This window comes from Salmo salar, chromosome 13, assembly GCF_965601325.2.
Source record: "Salmo salar chromosome 13, fSalSal1, whole genome shotgun sequence".
Lineage (NCBI taxonomy): Eukaryota > Metazoa > Chordata > Actinopteri > Salmoniformes > Salmonidae > Salmo > Salmo salar.
The window spans coordinates 85,801,818-85,827,353 of NC_138303.1; the positions used below are offsets into that span (position 1 = coordinate 85,801,818).

The 25,536-nt window shown below is 42.6% G+C and overlaps 1 protein-coding gene and 1 long non-coding RNA gene across 3 annotated transcripts in view; one reads left to right on the forward strand and one right to left on the reverse strand.

The window, feature by feature from the left end:
* Positions 1 to 897: 897 nt before the first annotated feature.
* The window catches only part of LOC106567843 (cGMP-dependent 3',5'-cyclic phosphodiesterase), a 29,343-nt gene continuing 4,704 nt past the window's right edge, over positions 898 to 25,536 (forward strand). The window contains exons 1-22 of one of the 2 annotated variants that reach the window (XM_014137643.3): positions 898 to 1,303; positions 15,118 to 15,207; positions 15,425 to 15,516; positions 15,645 to 15,754; positions 15,922 to 15,971; positions 16,220 to 16,279; positions 16,381 to 16,534; positions 16,672 to 16,724; positions 16,831 to 16,905; positions 17,006 to 17,047; positions 17,295 to 17,363; positions 17,489 to 17,619; positions 17,743 to 17,854; positions 19,875 to 19,914; positions 20,011 to 20,074; positions 23,024 to 23,105; positions 23,235 to 23,409; positions 23,538 to 23,650; positions 23,819 to 23,896; positions 24,021 to 24,143; positions 24,235 to 24,428; positions 24,529 to 24,616. In XM_014137643.3, coding sequence (XP_013993118.2) covers positions 1,199 to 1,303; positions 15,118 to 15,207; positions 15,425 to 15,516; positions 15,645 to 15,754; positions 15,922 to 15,971; positions 16,220 to 16,279; positions 16,381 to 16,534; positions 16,672 to 16,724; positions 16,831 to 16,905; positions 17,006 to 17,047; positions 17,295 to 17,363; positions 17,489 to 17,619; positions 17,743 to 17,854; positions 19,875 to 19,914; positions 20,011 to 20,074; positions 23,024 to 23,105; positions 23,235 to 23,409; positions 23,538 to 23,650; positions 23,819 to 23,896; positions 24,021 to 24,143; positions 24,235 to 24,428; positions 24,529 to 24,616 — 2,100 coding nt within the window. In that variant the 5' untranslated portion in view covers positions 898 to 1,198. Of the gene's footprint in view, positions 1,304 to 15,117; positions 15,208 to 15,424; positions 15,517 to 15,644; positions 15,787 to 15,921; positions 15,972 to 16,219; positions 16,280 to 16,380; positions 16,535 to 16,671; positions 16,725 to 16,830; positions 16,906 to 17,005; positions 17,048 to 17,294; positions 17,364 to 17,488; positions 17,620 to 17,742; positions 17,855 to 19,874; positions 19,915 to 20,010; positions 20,075 to 23,023; positions 23,106 to 23,234; positions 23,410 to 23,537; positions 23,651 to 23,818; positions 23,897 to 24,020; positions 24,144 to 24,234; positions 24,429 to 24,528; positions 24,617 to 25,536 lie in introns of those variants that run through there. The other variant, XM_082960408.1, reaches the window with a different exon arrangement.
* Positions 1,273 to 12,939, reverse strand: LOC145860075 (uncharacterized). Its single transcript, XR_014380170.1, has 4 exons — positions 12,530 to 12,939; positions 3,995 to 4,060; positions 3,798 to 3,849; positions 1,273 to 1,409 (listed from the first exon to the last, which is right to left on the reverse strand). It is a non-coding gene; the product is annotated as an uncharacterized LOC145860075 (long non-coding RNA).

Sequence of the window (25,536 nt, forward strand, 5' to 3'; positions counted from 1 at the left end):
CATATTATTCCCCCGATGTTCTGTGTTCAGCTTTAGCCTATCAATAACAAAACCTTTTAACTGGAAAGTCATGTGCTATCACTTCATGGCTGTCTAGTTGCTAATATGACAAATGGTTCTTGTGTCAATAGAGATGAATCTTCAATGGATGTTTTCACGGGACCAAATACCATTATTCATGTCACATTAATGTCAAAACATCCTTCTGGATTAATAGAATGTAATACAAATGTAAATCCCTTAATTTAATTAAAACTAAAACAGAAAAAATAAACCATAGGCTACGTATGGTACACTACAGACCAACCTGACAGTGCTATTATATGTTGATAGGCTTGAGCATGTGATAGAATGTTGCTCCATGAAGCCTTGTGTTACCGGAGCTTGCGAAAAGGGAACCCCCACCCCCACTGAGCCAGCCTCTCTGACCCTGGGCTGAAACAATATCTCTCACTCGTTGACACTTAGATCGATATCCCTGTGTGTGAGTGTGAGAGAGAGACTAGGCATTTCATGTTTGCTTCTCTATCTGTTTCTGGAGCCCTGCAGTTTCTCTGGAGCAGGTGGAGATGGCATTGGCGATATTCACAGACACTCACACAAAAATTCAGTTTCCATACCAGTGTGCAGATACTGGATTGCCCAAACCACACACATGCACACACACGCACACATGCACATGTACACACAGGCACACACAACATAATAACCACACATAGTATTGTAATATATATTACATTTACCAGATGCTTTTATCCAAAGCAACTAACAGACATGAATGCCAACATTTTTTACGTGTGGGTGGTCGCGGGAATCATACCCACTATCCTGGCGTTGCAAGATCCATAATTTACCAATTGAGCTACAGAGGACCAGAGAGAAGGGGGTAGGGCAGAGTAGAGAGAGAGTTAGGGAGGAGGAGATTTGAAGAGAGCCTTGAGAGAGAGAGAAAGAGAGAGGGAAAAAGAGAGAGTGAGAAGCCTGGAGCATGTGTAGAAATGGGTAGGCTTGTTTATGTACTGAGACTCTGTCTCCACTGACAACCAGGAGAGTAATAGAGGAAGAGAGCCAAGGAGACTGATAGAGACGAAGGGTTAGTGGCTGAAAGACAGAGAGAGACAAATAGAAAACGAAACATAGAGATAAAGAAAGAGATAAAGAGGGAGAGGAGGGCGCTATAGAAACACAGGTAGGCAGTATGCTACAGGGGGTTCTTATTGCCCTCTTTCGCTTCTTCAGGGGAGGGGGACGGCAGGTGTTCCCGCCGGTGGAGGAGAGAGGGCCATATTCAAACTCCGTACAGGTAAGACTCTGCTCTCCTTTCCCTTATCTTCCTTCTTCTAGCCCCAGGACATACAGTAGTAAAAAGTGTTCCAGCCTCACACTGTCTCCTGCCACGTGTCCAGTAGCTGAAAAAGTGCCCATTGTCAAACCAGTAAAAGTGAAAGTCACCCAGTAAAATACCACTTGAGTAAAAGTCTAAAAGTATTTGGTTTGAAATATACTTAAGTATCAAAAGTACATGCAATTGCTAAAATATACTTAAGTATCAAAAGTAAAAGTAAAAATTATTTCCCTATATTAAGCAAACCTGACAGCACGATTTTCTCCAACACTCAAACATAATTTACAAACGAAGCATTTGTGTTTAGTGAGTCCGCCAGATCAGAGGTTGTACGGATGACCAGGGATGTTCTCTTGATTAGTGCGTGGATTGGGCAATTGTCCCGTCCTGCTAAGCATTCAAAATGTAACAAGTACTTTTGGGTGTCATAGAAAATGTATGGAGTAAAACTTATATTAATTTATTTAGGAATGTAGTGGAGTAAAACAAAAAGTTGTAAAAAATATATTAATAGTAAAGTAAAGTACAGATACCACAAAACAACTACTTAAGTAGTTCTTTCAAGTATTTTTACTTAAGTACTTTTACGCCACTGCATGTGTCTGCACTCTAAAAACTATAGGACTGGCTTATGTGTCTGTGAGATACTGTATGATCGGACACCATAGTGACAGCTGTCAGTCACGTTTCAGCTGAAATCATTTGACATGCAGTAGTGAGCAAGTCACTGAGATGGTTCCCTCATGTTCAGAGTTGGAAGTATTTACATTTTCAATGCTCAGCTGATTTGTAGATGCTTCTGGATTGGCTGCGCTGTTTAGTTGGCTGTGCCGGTTGGTCAAATGGTTCATGCTTTACTGATGGCAACGTGGAGTGTATATGTGTGTATCTGTGTCTTTGTCTGTGTATTTATGTGATGAAAGGGGGAGATAGAGCACGCTAAACACCTGTTAATGTAGCATGAATTATAAGTTAACAGTGGAACATGGACCAACAACACAGACATTGTGGAAACATTGCACAGGACTGACATAATGTTGCATATTTTCACTCACCTGTGATGGAAGCCAGACAGAAGGGGAACATTTATTATTTTGGAATCCCCTGCCAAGTGACCTTCTTTGGCCCTCTCATGCTATTTTCATTGTTGGAGGATTCACAAAAAATTCTCGTTGGACCCTCACACAAATCACAGGCTCCAAAGCTGCAGGAGGACAGGTCCTTGTCTATATATAGGCATGTTCAAGGTTTTTACGTATTTGGCTAAGGTGTATGTGTCTCACTTTTTATTGATCTCTCTAAGGCTTTTAATACAGTTGATCATGCTATACTAAGGCAGAGATTGTCGAGTGTAGGTCTTTCAGAGCATGCAGTTGCATGGTTTGTTAACTATCTGTCTGATAGAACTCAGTGCACTCAATTTGATGGGCTTAGGTCTGTTAAATTGTCTGTCTTTAATGGTGTGCCCCAAGGCTCTGTACTTGGTTCTCTCTTATTCACTATTTATATAAATAATTTAGACAAAAATGTCTAAAATGCGCAACTTCATTTTTATGCTGATGATACTGTTATTTACGGTTGTGCCTCATCTCTTACAAAAGCTTTCCAGAACTTGCAAACTGCTTTTTATACTGTTCAACATACCTTGTGTCAATTGAAGCTTATCCTCAATACTGACAAAACTAAACTAATGGTGTTTTCTAAAGCAAGAAATAGACCTCTGAACCTTTCACCTATTACTACCTGTCAGGGCAAGGAGATTGAGGTTGTAACCTCATATAAATATCTTGGAATTTTGATTGATGATGGTCTCTCTTTTAAAATGCATATTCAAAAACTTACAAAAAAAAGAGAGACAACACAACACTACATTAAGAGAGACCTAAGACAACCACATAGCAAGGCAGCAACACATGACAACACAGCATGGTAGCAACATAACATAACAACAACATGGTAACAACACAACATGGTAGCAGCACAAAACACGGTACAAACATTATTGGGCACAGACAACAGCACAAAGGGCAAGAAGGTAGAGACAACAATACATCACACAAAGCAGCCCCAACTGTCAGTAAGAGTGTCCATGATTGAGTCTTTGAATGATGAGATTGAGATAAAACTGTCCAGTTTGAGTGTTTGATGCAGCTCATCCAATTTCACAGGGTTGGGTTCAGACCCAGGGCCTCAAGCTTAATGATGAGCTTGGAGGGTACTATGGTATTGAATGCTGAGCTATAGTCAATGAACAGCATTCTTACATAGGTATTCCTCTTGTCCAGATGGGATAAGGCAGTGTGCAGTGTGATGGCAATTGCCATCAAGCAAATTGAAGCGGGTTTAGGGTGACAGGTAAGGTGGAGGTGATATGATCCTTAACTAGCCTCTCAAAGCACTTCATCATGACAGAAGTGAGTGCTACGGGGCAATAGTAATTTAATTCAGTTACCGTTGTATTCTTGGGTACAGGAACAATCTTTGAAGCATGTGGGGACATCAGACTGCGATAGGGAGAGATTGAATATGTCTGTAAACACACCATCCAGATGTAAATATATCTGTAAACACACCAGACAGGACGCGGCTAGGGATGCCGTCTGGGCCGGCAGCCTTGCAAGGGTTAACAAGTTTAAATGTCTTACTCACCTCGGCCACGGAGAAGGAGAGCGCACAGTCCTTGGTAGCGGGCTGCGACAGTGGCACTGTGTTATCCTCAAAGGGGCAAAGAAGGTGTTTTTAAATAAATAAAAAAATGCACCTTTATTTAACCAGGTAGGCTAGTTGAGAACAAGTTCTCATTTGCAACTGCGACCTGGCCAAGATAAAGCATAGCAGTTCGACACATACAACACAGAGTTACACATGGAATGAACTAAACATACAGTCAATAATACAGTAGAAAAAAGAAAACAAAAAGTCTATATACAGTGAGTAAAATAAGGTAAAATAAGGGAATTAAGGCAATAAATAGGCCATGGTGGTGAAGTAATTACAATATGGCAATTAAACACTGGAATGGTAGATGTGCAAAAGATGGATGTGCAAGTAGAGATACTGGGGTGCAAAAGGAGCAAAATAAATAAATAAATAAATAAATACAGTATGGGGATGAAGTAGATAGATGGGCTGTATAGAGATGGGCTATGAACAGGTGCAGTGATCTGTGAGCTGCTCTGACAGCTGGTGCTTAAAGCTAGTGAGGGAGATGGGAATCTCCAGCTTCAGTGATTTTTTCAGTTCGTTCCAGTCAGTGGCAGCAGAGAACTGGAAGGAAAGCCGACCAAAGGAGGAATTGGCTTTGGGGGTGACCAGTGAGATATACCTGCTGGATCGCGTGCTACGAGTGGGTGCTGCTATGGTGACCAGCGAGCTGAGATAAGGCGGGGCTTTACCTAGCAGAGACTTATAGATAACCTGTAGCCAGTGGGTTTGGCGACGAGTATGAAGCGAGGGCCAGCCAACGAGAGCGTATAGGTCGCAGTGGTGGGTAGTGTATGGGGCTTTGGTGACAAAACGGATGGCACTGGGATAGACTGCATCCAGTTTGTTGAGTAGAGTGTTGGAGGCTATTTTATAGATGACATCGCCGAAGTCGAGGATCGGTAGGATGGTCAGTTTTACGAGGGTATGTTTGGCAGCATGAGTGAAGGATGCTTTGTTGCGAAATAGGAAGCCGATTCTAGATTTAATTTTGGATTGGAGATGCTTAATGTGAGTCTGCAAGGAGAGTTTACAGTCTAGCCAGACACCTAGGTATTTGTAGTTATCCACGTATTCTAAGTCAGAGCCGTCCAGAGTAGTGATGCTGGATGGGCGGGCAGGTGCGGGCAATGATCGGTTGAATAGCATGCATTTAGTCTAATTTGTGTTTAACCTCTATGGGCTAGGTGGGACGCTTGCGTCCCACCTACTCAACAGCCAGTGTAATCCCGTGGCGCGTTATTCAAATACCTCAAAATGCAAAAACTTCAATTTTTCAAACATATGACTATTTTACACCATTTTAAAGACAAGACTCTCGTTAATCTAACCACACTGTCCGATTTCAAAAATGCTTTACAACGAAAGCAAAACATTAGATTATGTCAGCAGAGTACCCAGCCAGAAATAATCAGACACCCATTTTTCAAGCTAGCATATGTCACATAAACCCAAACCACAGCTAAATGCAGCACTAACCTTTGATGATCTTCATCAGATGACAACCCTAGGACATTATGTTATACAATACATGCATGTTTTGTTCAATCAAGTTCATATTTATATCAAAAACCAGCTTTTTACATTAGCATGTGACTAGCATGTGACTAGCATGTGACTAGCATTCCCACCGAACACTGCCGGGGAATTTACTAAATTACTCACAATAAACGTTCACAAAAAAAACACAACAAATATTTTAAGAATTATAGATACAGAACTCCTCTATGCACTCGATATGTCCGATTTTAAAATAGCTTTTCGGTGAAAGCACATTTTGCAATATTCTCAGTAGATAGCCCGGCATCACAGGGCTAGCTATTTAGACACCCAGCAAGTTTAGCATTCACCAAAGTCAGATTTACTATAAGAAAAATGTTATTACCTTTGCTGTCTTCGTCAGAATGCACTCCCAGGACTTCTACTTCAATAACAAATGTTGGTTTGGTCCCAAATAATCCATTGTTATATCCAAATAGCGGCGTTTTGTTCGTGCGTTCAAGAGCATGGCGCATTTCGTGACAAAAAAATTCTAAATATTCCATTACCGTACTTCGAAGCATGTCAACCGCTGTTTAAAATCAATTTTTATGCCACTTTTCACGTAAAAAAGCGATAATATTCCGACCGGCAAAGCCTGTTTACATTCAACGAGAGAGAAAGTAAAAGCATGCTATCCCCTCATGCACGAGCCTCAGTCTAAAGGCCCTCTGATAGAGCACTTGCCAAATGCGCTAGTGTGTTTCAGCCTGGGCCTTGAATTACGTCATTCAGCTTTTTCCCGGGTTCTGAGAGCCTATGGGAGCCGTAGGAAGTGTCACGTTACAGCAAAGATCCTCAGACTTCAATAAAAAGAGCCAAGATGAACAACAACTTGTCAGACAGGCCACTTCCTGTAAGGAATCTTCTCAGGTTTTTGCCTGCCATATGAGTTCTGTTATACTCACAGACACCATTCAAACAGTTTTAGAAACTTTAGGGTGTTTTCTATCCAAAGCCAATAATTATATGCATATTCTAGTTACTGGGCAGGAGTAGTAACCAGATTAAATCGGGTACGTTTTTTATCCGGCCGTGTAAATACTGCCCCCTATCCCCAACAGGTTAAGAGCAGTTGGAGGCCACGGAAGGAGAGTTGTATGGCATTGAAGCTCGTCTGGAGGTTAATTAACACAGTGTCCAAAGAAGGGCCAGAAGTATACAGAATGGTGTCGTCTGCGTAGAGATTGATCAGAGAATTTAACTTGTCTGGAAGCAAGATGTTGGTGTCCGCGATGTTGCTGGTTTTCCTTTTGTAGTCCATGATTGTCTGTAGACCCTGCCACGTACGTCTCGTGTCTGGGCCGTTGAATTGCGACTCCACTTTGTCTCTATACTGACGTTTTGCCTGTTTGATTGCCTTGCGAAGGGAATGACTACTCTATTTGCATTCTGCCATATTCCCAGTCACCTTGCCATGGTTAAAAGCGGTTTGGCGCAAATGCTGCCATTTGTCCATGGTTTCTGGTTAGGCTAGGTTTTAATAGTCACAGTGGTTACAACATCTCCTATACACTTCCTGATAAACTCAGTCACCGTCTCAGTGTATTCGTGAATATTATTCTCGGGAAGCTACCCAGAACATATCCCAGTCCTCGTGATCAAAACAATCTTGAAGCGTGGATTCCGATTGGTCAGACCAGCGTTGAACAGTCCTTAGCACGGGTACTTGCTGTTTGAGTTTCCTCCTATAGGAAGGGAAGAGCAAAATGGAGTCGTGGTCAGATTTTCCAAAAGAAGGGCGAGGGAGGGCCTTGTACACATCCCAGAAGTTGGAGTAACAGTGGTTGAGTGTTTTAGCAGCGCGAGTACTACAGTCGATATGCTGATAGAATTTAGGCATCCTTTTTCTCAAATTTGCTTTGTTAAAATCCTCAGCTACAATTAAATGCAGCCTCAGGATATATGGTTTCCAGTTTGCATAAAGCCCAGTGAAGTTCCTTGAGGGCCGTCGTGGTATTAGCTTGAGGGGGGATATACACGGCTGTGACTATAATCTAAGAGAATTCTCTTGGGAGATAATACAGTCGGCATTTGATTGTGAGGTATTCTAGGTCAGGTGAACAAAAGGACTTGAGTTCCTGTATGTTATCACAATTACACCATGAATCGTTAATTATGAAACATACACCCCCGCCCTTCTTCTTCCCAGAGAGACGTTTATTCCTGTCGGCGCGATGAACTGAGAATCCAGATGGCTGGACAGACTCCGACAGTATATCCCGAGAGAGCCATGTTTCCGTTAAACAGAGTATGTTACAATCCCTGATGTCTCTCTGGAAAGAAACCCTTGCCCTGAGCTCATCAACTTTATTATCCAGGGACTGAACAGCGAGTAATATACTCGGAAGCGGTGGGTGGTTTGCGCATCTCCATAATCGGGTTAGAAGCCCGCCCCCGAGTACCTCTCATTCGCCGGCGTTGTTTTGGCTCAGTCTCTGGAATCAGTTCAATTGCCCTGGGTGGTGCGAACAAAGGATCCGCTTCAAGAAAGTCATATTCCTGGTCGTAATGCTGGTAGTGCTGGTGAGTTACCGTCACTCTGATATTACAATAGTTCTTCCCGGCTGTATGTAAAAACACATAACATTTTCTGGGCTAAAAATGTTCGAAATAATATATAAAAAACCTAAATACTGCAAAGTATCCTAAGAACTAGAAGTGAGGCAGCCCTCTCTGTCAGCGGCATCTTTAAGTTTTTTTTTTTTTAATTACTCTTCCTACAGGATAGAGCTCATTGTCCAGGAAGAACTGCAGGCTTAGTACAGCAGCAACGACATGAGGGCCACCCCACATTAGACTTGATATTTAAGAGAAAAGTCACTCAAAACATTCCTTTAGTATTTTTTTCATTAGTCTGTTGTTGATACAGTCCCAAAATATGTTGTATGTCAGCAGTCAAGTTTTCAAGTTAAAGGACTTTCAAGAAGCAAAGTGACACCAACCACATCATCAATTGAAATGTGTATTGAGGCAAATGTGTATTGATTCTCTTTTGAAGTCTCTCAGAAAGTCAACAGAGCAATGGATTAATCTTTGTTTGGGAGAGTGTAGAACTCATATCATTGACTTCCCTTCTCCCCACTCAGCTCTGTAACAGCTGTCTATGTCCACAGTAATCCTCCCATGAGTACTCTGACTGACAGTCTCAGTTGGTCTTCCATGCTAACTGACAGACAGGCTGGCAGGCCTGTGTCTTTGCAGGGTGTAATGGCTGCTCAGCCTCAGAGATAATCAGGGATGTTGTTGAGTGTCAAGCCCATAGAACCCCATGTTGAGTCTGCTCATTAGTGATGCCACAGTGGTGCACGACTCTGAACTCTGTGATGCATTTCCTGTCTGTCCACAGCACTTATCAGTGGGGTGTCTCTTAATGTGGGTGATGCTCAGCTCTAACTAACACCCTCCAGAGCCTTGTTTGCAAATGGAGACAGGTCCGATGGAAGGCTGGTGTTGGCAGTTGAGCAGCTTGTCAAAGCACAGTTTGGGTGAGGGCTTCAATCAGTGTTTTTTACTGTCAGTGTCAGCTCTCTGACGCACTCTGTGCGCATGCAATTGTGTAAAAATAGGGAAGGTATTTCTGGGCCACAACTAGCATGCTGCTAATCAATCTGGGGCGATTCATATACAGCTGAATCAGCAGGCCATCCTTCAGACCTTTGGTATTTAGCATCTAACCCACCTGTTGTTTAATGATACCAACAAACAGTGTTTGTCTGACTACAGTGGAGGCTGGGGGCGAGAGGCACTGTGTTTATCTTTCTTCTGTCATCCTATTAAGCCCTTGACAACATTGTTTATATAGATTCAGACTTTCCTGTTTAGATGAAGTTCCTAAATCTGCATAGCTGGAGTATGACTGATTTATATCCATCCGTACTAGGGTACATTCTCTTACGATCTTCTCTCTTATTCACATGGAATTAGGCTGAGAACCACTCAAACAAGCTACTTATACTTTTACTACTATACTATATTTAAGTGATTATGCCAGAGAAGCTGTGTTCGGAGGATATAATGGCACAGGTGTTGTTAGGCCCGAGACAAAGTCGAGTGCCGGCAAATCGTGCATTCGGAAAGTATTCAGACCCCTTGATATTTTCCACATTTTGTTACCTTACAGCCTTATTCTAAAATTGATTAAAAAAATAATAATGTTCATCAAACTACACACAATACCCCATAATGACAAAGCAAAAAAACATTTTTATTTTTATTTTAGCAAATTTATATAAAAAACAACAACTGAAATATCACATTTACATAAGTATTCAGACCCTTTACTCAGTACTTTGTTGAAGCACCTTTGGCAGCGATTACAGCCTAGAGTCTTCTTGGGTATGACCCTACAAGCTTGGCACACCTGTATTTGGGGAGTTTCTCCCATTCTTCTCTGCAGATCCTTTCAAGCTCTGTCGGGTTGGATGGTGTGTGTCACTGCACAGCCATTTTCAGGTCTCTCCAGAGATGTTTGATCGGGTTCAAGTCTGGGCTTTGGCTGGACCACTCAATGACATTCAGAGACTTGTCCTGAAGCCACTCCTATGTTGACTTGGCTGTGTGCTTAGGGTCGTTGTCTTGTTAGAAGGTGAACCTTCGCCCCAGTCTAAGGTCCTCAGCGCTCTGGAGCAGGTTTTCATCAAGGATCTCTCTCTACATTCCTACGTTCAGCTTTCCCTCAATCCTGACTAGTCTCCTAGTCCTTGCTGCTAAAAAACATCCCCACAGCATGATGCTGCCCTCACCATGCTTCACAGTAGGGATGGTGCCAGGTTTCCTCCAGACGTGACACTTGGCATTCAGGCCAAAGTGTTCAATCTTGGTTTCATCAGACCAGAGAATCTTGTTTATGGGCTGAGAGTCCTTTAGGCACCTTTTGGCAAACTCCAAGCTCTACCATAAAGGCCTGATTGGTGGAGTGCTGCAGAGATGGGTGTCCTTCTAGAGGAACTCTGGAGCTCTGTCAGAGTGACCATCGGGTTCTTGGTCACCTCCCTTACCAAGGCCCTTCTCCCCCGATTGCTCTGTTTGGCCGGGCGGCCAGCTCTAGGAAGAGTCTTAGTGGTTCCAAACTTCTTCCATTTAAGAATGATGGAGGCCACTGTGTTCTTGCTGCAGAAATGTTTTGGTACCCTTCCCCAGATCTGTTCCTCGACATAATCCTGTCTCGGAGCTCTACGGACAATTCCATCGACCTCATGGCTTGGTTTTTGCTCTGACATGCACTGTCAACTGTGGGACCTTATATAAACAGGTGTGTGCCTTTCCAAATCATGTCCAATCTACTGAATTTACCACAGGTAGACTCCAATCAATTTGTAGAAACATCTCAAGGATGATCAATGGAAACAGGATGCCCCTGAGTACAATTTCGAGTCTCATAGCAAAGGGTCTGAATACTTACCTATATAAGGTATTTCTGTTTTTTTATACTTAATGCATTTGCCAAAATTTCAAAAACCTGTTTTCACTTTGTCATTATGGGGTATTGTGTGTAGATTGATGTGGAACATTTTTTATTGAATACATTTTAGAATACGGCTGTAATGTAATTTTTTTTGGGGGGGGGAAGTCAAGGTGTCTGAATAGTTTCCGAATGCACTATACATTTCTATATGAACCCCTCAGATTGCTCAGTCACAGTGTTTTCAGGCAGTCCTCCAATGGCTTAATGCTGAACCAAAAGGTCTGAACACCCCCTAATACACTGTAACATATTAGCAGCAGATAGCACCATGTGTAATAAACTGATGAAAATAGCAGATTGTGAGTGAGCTACCTGTCATAGGTAAAGGTTGAAAGACAAATGTTTGACTCCAGAGATAAGTGTATCTGCCAAGCAAATGAATACAGGTCAGAGTAATAGTGTTGACACTCCTGTGAGGATGGTGTGGATGTTTTGGCATGTCTGTGTGCCACTGTCATTATCTTGATGTGATGAAAGAGGTCTCTGTATTAAACTAAACATGGAGTTTACAAAAACTTCCCAGGAGATTAAGAAGCTAGTCGCCTACGTAGGCAGATGGTGGTACTGTGAATTTTCCCCTATTTATCTTCCTTATGACGCGTTCAGATATGGGTTTAATGCACTGAAATGACTGTGAAATGATGTTATCATAGCTATGTACGTAATGCTCTCTCTCATTCTTTTTCTCTCTGATCTCTCTGTCTCTCACATGCACGTTCCTTCCCCCAACTTTGTCAATTTTAACAAGCAGGACCCTTCTTTGTCACTCCCTATGTCTGCCCTAGTTTTCTGTCCCAGTCTTGTTTCAGTGTGTCTCATTTATGTATCATAGCCTACATCACACATCCCACATGAACAACTTCCTGACTATTTTCAGTACATTTCTATACACACAGTACCAAACATTAAGCAGATACAGCGAACAAAGGCCCAATGATGCCAAAGCAGGAAGACATGTATGAATCCTATTATATACAATATAACTCTATTCCTCCACCAGAGTGGAGACTAATGGGAGCAAACTTACAAGACACCTCGCTACTGTTTATAGGACAAAGTCTGAACACTGTCTAAAGATAAACACTAATCTGGACTCATTTACTTTGTGTGCGTGGCTGTGTGTGTGCGTGCCTGTGTGTGTGTGTGTGTGTGTGTGCGTGCCTGTGTGTGTGTGTGTGTGTGTGTGTATGTGTGGGTGTGTGTGTGAGTGTGTGTGTGTGTGTGTGTGTGTATGTGTGGGTGTGTGTGTGAGTGTGTGTGTGTGTGTGTGTGTGTGTGTATGTGTGGGTGTGTGTGTGAGTGTGTGTGTGTGTGTGTGTGTGTGTGTGTGTGTGTGTGTGTGTGTGTGTGTGTGTATGTGTGGGTGTGGGTGTGTGTGTGAGTGTGTGTGTGTGTGTGTGTGTGTGTGTGTGTGTGTGTGTGTGTGTATAAAATCAGGAAGGTAATGCTCACTCATTTGTTGCAGTAGGTCTCACCTGCATGGTCTTGTTCAGTAATTTTCTCATCCAACACCTTTACAAGCCAACTCTGGCTTTAGCTGCAGCAGTCAAGAAATATGATCAGGCTTATGTTGAGATTTCCTTTCGCCCATCTTTTTCTTAAAGGATTTGAAGTGTGTTTGCCAGCAATGATACTCTTAGTATTGCTTATGAAATGACAGAGGAGAGACTTTTCAATTCTGCTCAAACTCAGACAAAGACAGATGTCACCTTCAGGCTGGCCTGCCATAGCCCCAGGTCAAAGGTCAAATGTTAATAACCTCAGATGAGGCAGCTCAGGAGTTAAAGCAGCACTATATTGTAAAGCAGATTGGCCTGCCATATAGCGTAGCAGGAATCCTATTGATCCCAGGTGATGTGATTACTTTGTGCTTATATTCTCCATAAGGTTACTGTGAACTTTAGCATAGATCAATTCAACCAGCAGACACATGACTCCACACGCAATGGGTGCTGGGGGTGGTTCAGATGACCTTTGTCTGACTCACCCTGGGTGTGTGCGTGTGCATCTGTGTGTGTGTGTGTGTGTGTTTTCCTCCCTTATTCACAATGTTTAGGAGTGCACAGGTACGTGTTGCTGCCTGTAAAATAACTCCAACGTCAGTAGCATTTGTATCAGAAATTCCTCACACTTGTAAGATAAAGAGGGTAAACACCAGATGCTGCTATGCAAGCATGAACACTATTACTTTCTGTGCTGTTATTTACCTGAGACACCCTATATGACGTACATTCCACAGACACTAGAGGGCGAGGTCATGTTTGCTCTGCTCCTCTGAATGGCTCTTGAGAAAAGTGATAGTGTTGAAAGACGTTGCCAAGCAAGGCACTGCTGAATCAGGTTCAGCAGCATAGCTCAATCAGCATAGCACATTTTATAAAAGGGATGCCATTTTTGTATTTGTATTTGTATTTATTAAGGATCACCATTACAGTAGCTGCTGCCAAGGCAGCTCCTGGGGTCCAGCAACATTAAGGCAGTTATATACAATTTAAAATATTACATGACATTACATTTCATAACACTTTTCACAACACATTAAGTGTGTTCCCTCAGGCCACTGCTCTACTACCACATATCTACAATACAAAATCCATGTGTACGTGTGTGTAGAGTGCGTGTCTTATCATGTGTATGTGTGTCTGAACCTGTGTGTGTCTCTTCACAGTCCCCACTGTTCCATAAGGTGTATTTTTATCGGTTTTTCTAATTTGATTCTACTGCTTGCATCAGTTACCTGATGTGAAATAGAGTTCCATGTAGTCATGGCTCTATGCAGTACTGTGCACCTCCCGTAGTCTGTTCTGGACTTGGGGACTGTGAACGGACCTCTGGTGGCATGTCTTGTGGGGTATGCATGGGTGTCCGAGCTGTGTGCTAGTTGTTTAAAACAGACACCTCGGTGCATTCAGCATGTCAACTCGTCTTACACAAACAAGTAGCGATGAAGTCAATCTCTCCTCCACTTTGAGCCATGAGAGATTGACATGCATATTATAATGTTAGCTCTCCATGTACATTTAAGGGCCAGCTGTGCTGCCCTGTTGTGAGCCAACTGTAATTTTCCTAAGTCCCTCTGTGTGGCACCTGACCACACGACTGAACAGTAGTCCAGGTGCGACAAAACTAGGGCCTGTAGGACCTGCCTTGTTGATAGTGTTGTTAAAAAGGCAGGACAGCGCTTTATTATGGACAGACCTCTCCTGGATCTTAGCTACTGTTGTATCAACATGTTTTGACCATGACAGTTTACAATCCAGGGTTACTGCAGGCAGTTTCGTCACCTCAACTTGCTTAATTTCCAAATGATTTATTACAAGATGTAGTTGAGGTTTAGGGTTTATTGAATTATTTGTCCTAAATACAATGTTTTTAGTTTTTTGATGTTTAACTGAGCACACGCTGGTTTCTGGGATTAAGGAGTATCACTGTGTATGATGAGGTTGTTTCTCCAGACCTGTTTGTAATTTACTCTAAGGCAAGTGAAGGTTGCCTGTGTGACAAGTGTGTGTATGTAAGCATGTGTACATGTGTGCGCGAGCTGATACAAGGCACTATAAAACAGGCACCCTCTCCAGGGCATTCACTGTGCATGTGAACATTAAACTGTTGTCATTGCAAAAAATACAGCTATCAAACAATATTAAAACCAGTTTCCATAATTTAGATAAATTATGAAGGAACACAGGATGTCCTTTGGTAATGCAATGAAAATAACATAGTCTACTTTAATTTACTTTATATTCTGTCTTACAATTTCTGGAGGCTGAGTGTTGGGTTGTCAGTCACAGTTTGACAGTTAGAGAATTGACCCAGCTAATCCTTTGAGATAAGGCCTAATATACTGCATTGATTGATGTAATGGTGAGTGTGTTGTAAGTGTCACTGGTCGGTCTGGCTGTACTCTACAGTGCATGTGTCTCCAGTGAATATGAGCTACTGGAGAGGCAGCTCTGTGTGAGTAACATCCAGAGCCCATTCCTCCTCCTCCTTCTTCTCTGTGTATCTGTGCATCAAAGTCACCACAGTATTAATTATTCTTTCCCCTTATTTTATTTCCCAGTATGCATTGCTCCAACTGGCCTCAGTCACAGACTCCTCTTCCCTGCAGGATGCCATCAGAGAGGCTCTCCAGACTGTCTTTTATGAAGTGGTGTGTATCTACTGTCTCCATCATGATATATGTATATGGTCTGTCTCCATCCTATTCTGCACCATACTGTATTCTCCCTAGGGGGAGGGTAGACAGAGAAACAGGAAACAGAGTGAATGGCACAAAACAGACCAAATAATGTTACAAAAAATTTTTTACAACCATATTTTCTCCCCCCTCTAACAGGCTGCCCCCCCCCCCCCCCTCTCTATTATAGGACAGTGTATACGTCTATCTATTAGATGCAGAGACAGGACGCTTGTGGTGTGAAGAACCACCCCATGAGCTACCAAAGGACGGGAGACTCAGGTAATGGGCAGGGCTGATGTGGTGCCCAGCTGACCTGTACTTCAGACCGTGATAATTCAGTCTTCATTTTCCCTCTAGTGACATTGTTTGTAATGTTCCTAAATCAATACAATCTCTGTCTTTCTAAGGGATGTGGTTGTCCAGCAGAGGAGAGTACAGTGTGAAGGACTTCCTTCCTCAGAACTGCAGGAGCAACAGAGAGAGAGACTAACAGAGCCACTGCAGCAGGACAAACGAGGTGTGTGTTTGTGTATCTGGCTGTGTTGCAGGGTAAGCAACAGCAACTACACTCTAAAAGATTCGAGAGAGTTCAAAACAGTCCACAGTCCTCCTCCTGGCTAATACTTTCCTCCTCTCTACCCAATCCTTTTTCCCATCCATCCATCTTCTGCACCTCCACCACAGTGTTGATCATTCCAATCCTGGACCAGGGTGTAACTAACGCCCTCCTCTTGGTGAGCATGCTCCTCATCATTTACATTTAGCGACTAGGGTTAAGTGCCTTGCTCAAGGGCACATAGATAGATTTTTCACCTAGTCGGCTCAGGGATTCGAACCAGCAACCTTTCTGTTACTGGCCTAACGCTATTAACTGCTAGGCTACCTGCTGCCCTCATAACCCTCTCACCTCTCTGCCTTACATTATCAAAGATATCACTTTAATATGACTGAATGTTACACGGTGTCTTCTCTATTCTGAAAGGTTTGCTGTACACAGCCCACTAAAGCTCAGGAACAAAGCCTTGATGTCCTGGAGAGACATGTGAGTCTGAAGTGTCCTTCTCCAGACCCACCAGTCCTTTAATAGGATCACATTCTGAGACAGCAGGCCTACTGCTGGTACAACTCTGATTTTCCTCACAGGTCACCGTAGCCTGTAAGAGAGTCCAGGCCCTGCAGGGTCAAAGGCTCACCCAGGGGTTAGCGGTCAACAGGAAATCATATCTATCCCTGACCAGGATGACAACACCTGATGTGGACTACAGTGTACTGGACCATCAGATCCTGAGGCTTTGTGGTATGATAGTGCGATGGGGCCAGCACGTGTATTCTGCCGTCTATAGACACATCATTGTCGAGTCTATCGGATAATAGTAGGTAAGAATATATTACTATGTGTAATGACTTTGTCGATTCTTTCACTGTCTACTATAGGAGAGTTGTATGACCTGGATGCTGCCACCCTCCAACTAAAAGTAATCCGTTATGTGAGTCCAGAACCAGAAATAAACTGATTTATAAAAGCTGGTTGATCATTTGATTGATACACAGAGTGACTGTTTGACTGAATCGGTTGTATTGTTGTTGTCACAGCTGGAGGAGCAGACTCATTCATTGTGCTGTTGTTTACTTCTGGTATCAGAGGATAACCAACAGCTGTTCTGTCAGGTACACATGTACACACACAATATTCAATATTCTGAAATGTGCAAAAGTGCAAAAAATTCAAACAAAAACAAGTTTGTTAGATGTCTTTGTTATTCCTCAGGTAGTTGGAGACAAGGTTCTGAAGGCGGAGATCAGTTTCCCTGTAAGTTATACAACACAGCCCTTCTATCCCTATGACATTACCACCTGTGCCCCTGACCCTCACTCTGTCTGCCTGACCCTCACTCTGTCTGCCTGACCCTCACTTTGTCTGTCTGACCCTCACCCTGTCTGTCTGACCGTCACTCTGTCTGTCTGACCCTCACTCTGTCTGTCTGACCCTCACTCTGTCTGCCTGACCCTCACTCTGTCTGCCTGACCCTCACTCTGTCTGTCTGTCTGGGGTCCAGCTGACATTTGGCAACCTTGGTCAGGCTGTGGAGAAGAGGAAGAGCATCTACCTGCAAGACGTCACTCAAGTAAGAACCCTGAAATGTCCCCTGATCAGTATTGTAGTGTTAACAGTAGTACGTTTGGATATGTTTGATGGTCCTGTCCTCTACATCTCTGCCCCTTTTCCCTCTTCTCTGGGCTGATACTGTAGGAAGAACACCAGCAGCTGAACAGCACTCTGGGATTTGAAGTTCTCTCCATGCTGTGTGTTCCTGTTGAGTGTCGGGCCACCACCAAGGTTGTGGCTCTTGCCTGTGCCTTCAACAAAAAAGGAGCAGACAGGTATAGAGCTGTGTGTGTTAGCATAAGCATGCAAACTTCTGTCTGAGTGTATGCGTGTGTGCATGCATAGCTGCATAGGTTTGTGTCTTACTGTAAAATGTGTGTGTGCTTGTCATTCTCCAGACACACAGAGGTGGATGAACACATAGTGCAGCACTGTTTCTGCTACACTTCCTCAGTACTGACCAGCACACTGGCCTTCCAAAAGGAACAGAGACTCAAGTATGAATGCCAGGTAAGGAGACACTACCTGACTGCTCCCCTCATGAAAAAGTACCACTGAATTACTACTCATCACTACTACACAAGATCTGCACAAAATGTACTGTTTTACTACTTGATTGCTATTGAGATGTGTAGTAAACCAGTAGTGATTTATGTAGGAAATTGGGACATTTCACTACCGGTGAACACTACATTATTCCTTCCCAAATCACTACATAATTCCCCATTAATGACTATGTAACTACTGAACTTTTGGGTATTTGGAATTTTATTGGGATCCCCATTAGCTGTTGTGAAAGCAGCAGCTACTTTTCCTGGAGTTCACAGAAAATATGGAACATGACATAATACAGAACATTAATAAACAAGAGCAGCTCAAGGACAGAACTACATGAATTTTAAAACGATACACATAGCCTACATATCAATACATACACAAAACATATCTAGGTCAAATAGGGGAGAGGCATTGTGTCGTGAGATGTTGCTTCATCAGTTTAAAATCAGGTTTGCTGTTCATTTTGAGCAATATGAGATAAAAGGAAGTTCCATGCAATAATGGTACGCTTTCTTGAATTTGTTCCGGATTTGGGGACTGTGAAAATACCACTGGTGGCATGTCTGGTGGGGTAAGTGTGTGTCAGAGCTGTGTGTAAGTTGACTATGCAAACAATTTGGACTTTAACACGTTTATTATAAAAAGAAGTGATGCAGTCAGTCTCTCCTAAACTCTTAGCCAAGAAAGACTGGCATGCATAGTATTTACAGTACCAGTCAAAAGTTTGGACACACCTACTCATTCAAGGGTTTTCCTTTATTTTTACTATTTTCTACATTGTAGAATAATAGTGGAGATATCAAAACTATGAAATAACACATAGTAGTAACCAAAAAAAGTGCTAAACATAATCAAAATATATTTTCTATTTGAGATTCTTCAAAGTAGCCACCCGTTGCCTCAATGACAGCTTTGCACACACTTGGCATTCTCTCAACCAGCTTTATGAAGTAGTCACCTGGAATGCATTTCAATTAACAGGTGTGCCTTGTTAAAAGTGAATTTGTGGAATTTCTTTCCTTCTTAATGTGTTTGAGACAATCAGTTATGTTGTGACAAGGTAGGGATGGTATACAGAAGATAGCCCTATTACGGTCCATATTATGGCAAGAACAGCACAAATAAGCAAAGATAAATTACAGTCATGAAGGTCAGTCAATCCAGAAAATTTCAAGAACTAAAGAAAGTTTATTCAAGTACAGTAGCAAAAAACATCAAACACTATGATGAAACTGGCTCTCATGAGGACTGCCACAGGAAAGGAAGACCCAGAGTTACCTCTGCTGCAGAGGATAAGTTCATTAGAGTTACCCGCCTCAGAAATTGCAGCCCAAATAAATGCTTCACAGAGTTCAAGTAACAGACATCTCAAGATCAACTGTTCAGAGGAGACTGCGTGAATCAGGCCTTCATTGTCGAATTGCTGAAAAGAAACCACTACTAAAGGACACCAATAAGAAGAAGAGACTTGCTTAGGCCAAGAACATCAAGTAGTAAAAATCTACCTGATTACTACTGGAAACACTACTGTTTCCTACTGAAAAGTACACAACTCTACTTGTGTATCTTGAGTAGTGCATAAACTACACATTCACTTCACAATCCCTACAAGTCTCTACATAGTCACTACTGCGCGACAAGGTTTTATGTAGTAATTCAGTAGTACTTTGAGGGACTGACCACCCAATTTACTGAGCCTTGCTCGGAGTAACTGCCCTTTGTCCATCACGATCCCTAACTTGGTGAGAATCTTTAGCTAGCCCACAAATACACTTCTAGTCTTCTCAACTGTTTCCTGTGTCTCAGTTGGTAGAGCATGGTGTTTGCAACGCCAGCATGGTGTTTGCAACGCCAGGGTTGTGGGTTTGATTCCCACGGGGGGCCAGTACGAAGAAAAAAAAAGACTGCGTGAAGTCGCTCTGGATAAGAGCGTCTGCAAAATGTATTCTGTATTCTGTCTGTGTTCATATAGGCACTGCTTCAGGTCGCCAAAAACCTTTTCACACACCTGGGTAAGTATCATACTTTACCTATTATCCTTGTTTTAGTGGTACAGTGGGGCATCATTTTTTGCTGTTATAACAACATTTATATATCTCGGTCTCCAGATGATGTATCAGTCCTGCTAAAAGAGATCATTGCAGAAGCACGGAGTCTCACCAGTGCAGAAATGTAAGTACTGTATTACCATAAGGCTATCACAAGCATTGTAACAAAAGCCTAAAGCTGTGTTCGAATACTCATACTAACCGCACTATTTGTGACATGAATTGAGTATATAGTATGCTTATAGGTCATAGTATGGATATAGTTAGTATGCCAAAGTTCCCGGATGTCGTACTAAATTCACCAAAATACGAAGTATACATGCACTGGACACTATTTCCGTGCTTTAGGGTCAATAATACAATTCTTCAGAAAATGGGCGTGGCTTCACAACGTTTTCAGATTTGAAGAAAATGGCGGAAAATATGCAGCCGAAGCAAAGAAGTCGGACAGAGCGGATACAAATTCATTGCTTTAACTAATTATGACAGATGTTAAGAAAATGTTGAGCAATGTAATAAAGTAATGATTTTTCAAACAAGTTACATTACACGTTATGTTGGCTGACAATTTGTTAGCTATGCTATCCTTACCAACCGCATAGCATTATAGCAGAATGTACCGGTATGTTAGCCAGTTACCTAACATTAGTTGGCTACTAATACATCGAACTTGCCAGGCAGTATATTAAATATATGCTATCTAACTAACCACTCAATGTTTATTGACTTGATTATTTACATCATTTTTAGCTAAGTGGTAGAGTCATTGTGCGTTTCAATGGACAGTGTTAATTCTGGCTATCTACTCAGATTTCAGAGCACTCTCCCGCAGAATAAGTGATGAATTTACGAACGCTCAACTCCCGTTGAATATGGCCGGTGTCAGTAAACATTGGCAAAAAAAGCGTAATTAAGGCAGTCATTGTAAATAAGAATTTAAAGATATATATATATATATATATATATATATATATATATATATATATATATATATATATATATATATATTTATATTGTTGCCAGCAGTATAGTTACAGTCACCAACGCTCTGGATAACATGAAAACAGCTTAACCAGCTGTGCGAGGGTGAGTAAAATGGTCAGAGTGAGGTGTTCTCATTTGTGTCTGGAAGTAGTTAGCCAACGTTAGCCAGTTAGCTTGGGTGCTTGACTGCCATTGAACGCTACAAAAGCGAAACGCTCTGAATTTACGAATGGACAATCTGACAACACTCTAGACTTACGAACGCCTAGAGCGCACTCTGGCACTCCAGATTGAATTTACACACACAACCAAAATCATAAAATGTTTAGTTAGTAATTTGTTATGCTAACAAGCTAGCAGCAGGTTGCATAGCAACAGCATCAACTTCTGGTAGACAGGCGAAGCTCTAGTACGCTCAACTAAAACGATACCGTTCGCTTACAGTATACTAAAATGATCTAATAGTATATAGTACAGTCGTTCCAAAAGTTTTGAGAATTACACAAATATACATTTTCACAAAGTCTGCTGCCTCAGTTTGTATGATGGCAATTTGCATATACTCCAGAATGTTATGAAGAGTGATCAGATGAATTGCAATTAATTGCAAAGTCCCTCTTTGCCATGCAAATGAACTGAATTCCCCAAAAACATTTCCACTGCATTTCAGCCCTGCCACAAAAGGACCAGCTGACATCATGTCAGTGATTCTCTCGTTAACACAGGTGTGAGTGTTGACGAGGACAAGGCTGGAGATCACTCTGTCATGCTGATTGAGTTCAAATAACAGACTAGAAGCTTCAAAAGGAGGGTGGTGCATGGAATCATTGTTCTTCCTCTGTCAGCCATGGTTACCTGCAAGGAAACACATGCCGTCGTCATTTCTTTGCACAAAAAGGGCTTCACAGGCAAGGATATTGCTGCCAGTAAGATTGCACCTAAATCAACCATTTATCGGATCATCAAGAAGTTCAAGGAGAGTGGTTCAATTGTTGTGAAGAAGGCTTCAGGGTGCCCAAGAAAGTCCAGCAAGTGCCAGGACCGTCTCCTAAAGTTGATTCAGCTGCGGGATCGGGGCACCACCAGTACAGAGCTTGCTCAGGAATGACAGCAGGCAGGTGTGAGTGCATCTGCATGCACAGTGAGGCGAAGACTTTTGGAGGATGGCCTGGTGTCAAGAAGGGCAGCAAAGAAGCCACTTCTCTCCAGGAAAAACATCAGGGACAGACTGATATTCTGCAAAAGGTGTTTGGGGCATTGTTTGGGGCATCCAGAAAAAATCTTGTCCGGAGAAGACAAGGTGAGCGCTACCATCAGTCCTGTGTCATGCCAACAGTAAAGCATCCTGAGACCATTCATGTGTGGGTTGCTTCTCAGCCAAGGGAGTGGGCTCACTCACAATTTTGCCTAAGAACACAGCCACGAATAAAGAATGGTACCAACACATCCTCCGAGAGCAACTTCTCCCAACCATCCAGGAACAGTTTGGTGATTAACAATGCCTTTTCCGGCATGATGGAGCACCTTGCCATAAGGCAAAAGTGATAACTAAGTGGCTCGGGGAACAAAACATAGATATTTTGGGTCCATGGCCAGGAAACTCCCCAGACCTTAATCCCATTGAAAACTTGTGGTCATTCCTCAAGAGGCGGGTGGACAAACAAAAACCCACAAATTCTGACAAACTCCAAGCATTGATTATGCAAGAATGGGCTGCCATCAGTCAGGATGTGGCCCAGAAGTTAATTGACAGCATGCCAGGGCAGATTGCAGAGGTCTTGAAAAATAAGGGTCAACACTGCAAATATTGACTCTTTGCATCAACTTCATGTAATTGTCAATACAAGCCTTTGACACTTATGAACTGCTTGTAATTATACTTCAGTATTCCATAGTAACATCTGACAAAAATATCTGAAGACATTGAAGCAGCAAACTTTGTGGAAATTAATATTTGTGTCATTCTCCAAACTTTTGGCCACGACTGTATATATACTCAATTAGTATGTAGTATACAGTATGTTAGTATGGGTATTCGAGCACAGCCTTAGTATCACTGATTAATATGACCCATCTTTCTCTCCTCCAGTTGTTCTGTGTTCCTGTTGGACAGTGTCAGTCATGAGCTGGTTGCCAAGGTGTTTGATGGAGGAGTGGTTATCAATGAGGAAGTGGGTCTTTATCCTAAACTCACTCACATCAAAGCCCTAATCAACAGACTTTAAGTTTAGTATAAGATAACATTTTATTGTAAATGGATGTTATTTTCATAGTATAATTGCCTTTTTCTTCTCTCTCAGACAGAGCTGCGTATCCCTGCTGACCAGGGCATAGCAGGCCATGTGGCCACCACAGGGAAGATCCTCAACATCACAGATGCCTACTCCCACCCTCTCTTCTACCGCGCCGTGGACGACAGCACAGGTTTCAGGACACGCAACATCCTCTGCTTCCCCATAAAGGACGAACATGGAGGTCTGTCTCTGTCTCTCTTTGTCTTTCTCTCTCCATTTCCCCCTCTCCCTATTTCTGATCTATATCTATACACATACATCTATCATCTTTCTCTTGCTCCCTCTCTCTCACTTTCTCTGTGGGTTCAGAAGTGATTGGGGTGGCTGAGCTGGTCAACAAGACTAATGGACCATGGTTCACCCGCCTGGATGAGGACTTGGCCACAGCCTTCTCCATATACTGTGGCATCAGCATCGCTCATGTGAGTGCACAGGCATCCCCTTTGCATATCCTATAGACCTTATAACTGATTATTACCTGATTTTTTTTCTATAGAGTAAGGATATTGATAGATTGTTGATGACACCTTAGTGTTAATCAATGTTGTCATCATGATGAATGACTCCTGTGCTGTCTGTTCCTCCCCCAGTCCCTCCTGTATAAGAGGGTCGACGAAGCCCAGTTTAGGAGTCAGCTGGCCAATGAGATGATGAAGTACCACATGATGGTAAAGCATCCAATAAGAGCTCTTCTTCAACCTATTCAACTAATCTCTTCAACCTATGAATGCAGATCCAGTCAGTTTGTTATATTTGGCAGTTAATGTCCTGACCTTTGACCCTGTCTGTCAGGTGTCAGAGGAGGAAGTGACCCGGCTACTGACTGTGGGAATCCAGCCTGTAGGGGAAATCTACCCCAGCTTCTCCAGCTTCACCTACACACCTCGCTCCCTGTCAGACGACAGCACACCCACGGTGAGACAATCAACACACATTCTTGGAGAAATACACTGGTAGTATAATTTCTTTTTTTCTCATGTCTCTCAATCACGCCTCCTGTTTTCAGGCCATTATCAGCATGTTTGAGGACATGGGCTTCATAAACACCTACAAGATCAACATGCACACGCTGGCCAGGTTTTGTCTGATGGTGAAGAGAGGCTACAGGGATCCTCCATATCACAACTGGATGCACGCATTCTCAGTCTCTCATTTTTGCTACCTCCTCTGCAAGAACCTGGAGCTCTCCAACTACCTAGAGTATGAACACACAGAGATAAGCATTTACAAACTTTGCTACAGCAAAGTGAAACACACTTATGAACACCTCAACTCACACCGCAGCGTTCTCTTGTTTCAGGGATATCGAGATGTTTGCTCTTTTTGTGTCCTGCATGTGTCATGACTTGGACCACAGAGGGACCAACAACTCCTTCCAGGTGGCATCGGTAAGATCCAACATACCACAAACACACAGACTCCTATGCTGTATGTATATCTACAGTGCATTTGGAAAGAATTCAGACCCCGTCCCCTTATCCACATTTTGTTATGTTACAGCCTTATTCTAAAATGTATTAAACCATTTTTTTCCCTGAATCTACACACAATACCCCATAATGACAAAGCGAAAACAGGTTTAGACATTTTTGCAAATGTATTCTAAATAAAAAACAGGAATACCTTATTTACAGTATTCAGACCCTTTGCTTTGAGACTGAAACTTTTGCTCAGGTGCATCCGGTTTCCATTGATCATCATTGAGATGTTTCTACAACTTGATTGGAGTCCATCTGTGGTAAATTCAATTGATTGGACATTATTTGGAAAGCCACACACCTGTCTATATAAGGCCCCACAGTTGACAGTGCCATGTCAGAGCAAAAACCGAGCCATGAGGTCAAAGGAATTGTCCGTAGAGCCCCGAGACATTATTGTGTCAAGGCACAGCATTTCTGCAGCATTGAAGGTCCCCAAGAACACAGTAGCCTCCATCATTCTTAAATGGAAGAAGTGCGGAACCACCAAGACTCTTCCTAGAGCTGGCCGCCCGGCCAAACAGAGCAATCGGGGGAGAAGGGCCTTGGTCAAGGAGGTGACCAAGAACCCGATGGTCACTGACAGAGCTCCAGAGTTCCTCTGTGGAGATGGGAGAACCTTCCAGAAGGACAACCATCTCTGCAGCACTCCACCAATCAGGCCTTTATGGTAGAGCGGCCAAACAGAAGCCACTCCTCAGTAAAATGTGCGACAGGTCGCTTGGAGTTTGCCAAAAGGCACCATAAACAACTCTCAGACCATGAGAAACAAGATTCTCTGGTCTGATGAAACCAAGATTGAACTATTTTTCCTGAGTGCCAAGCGTCAC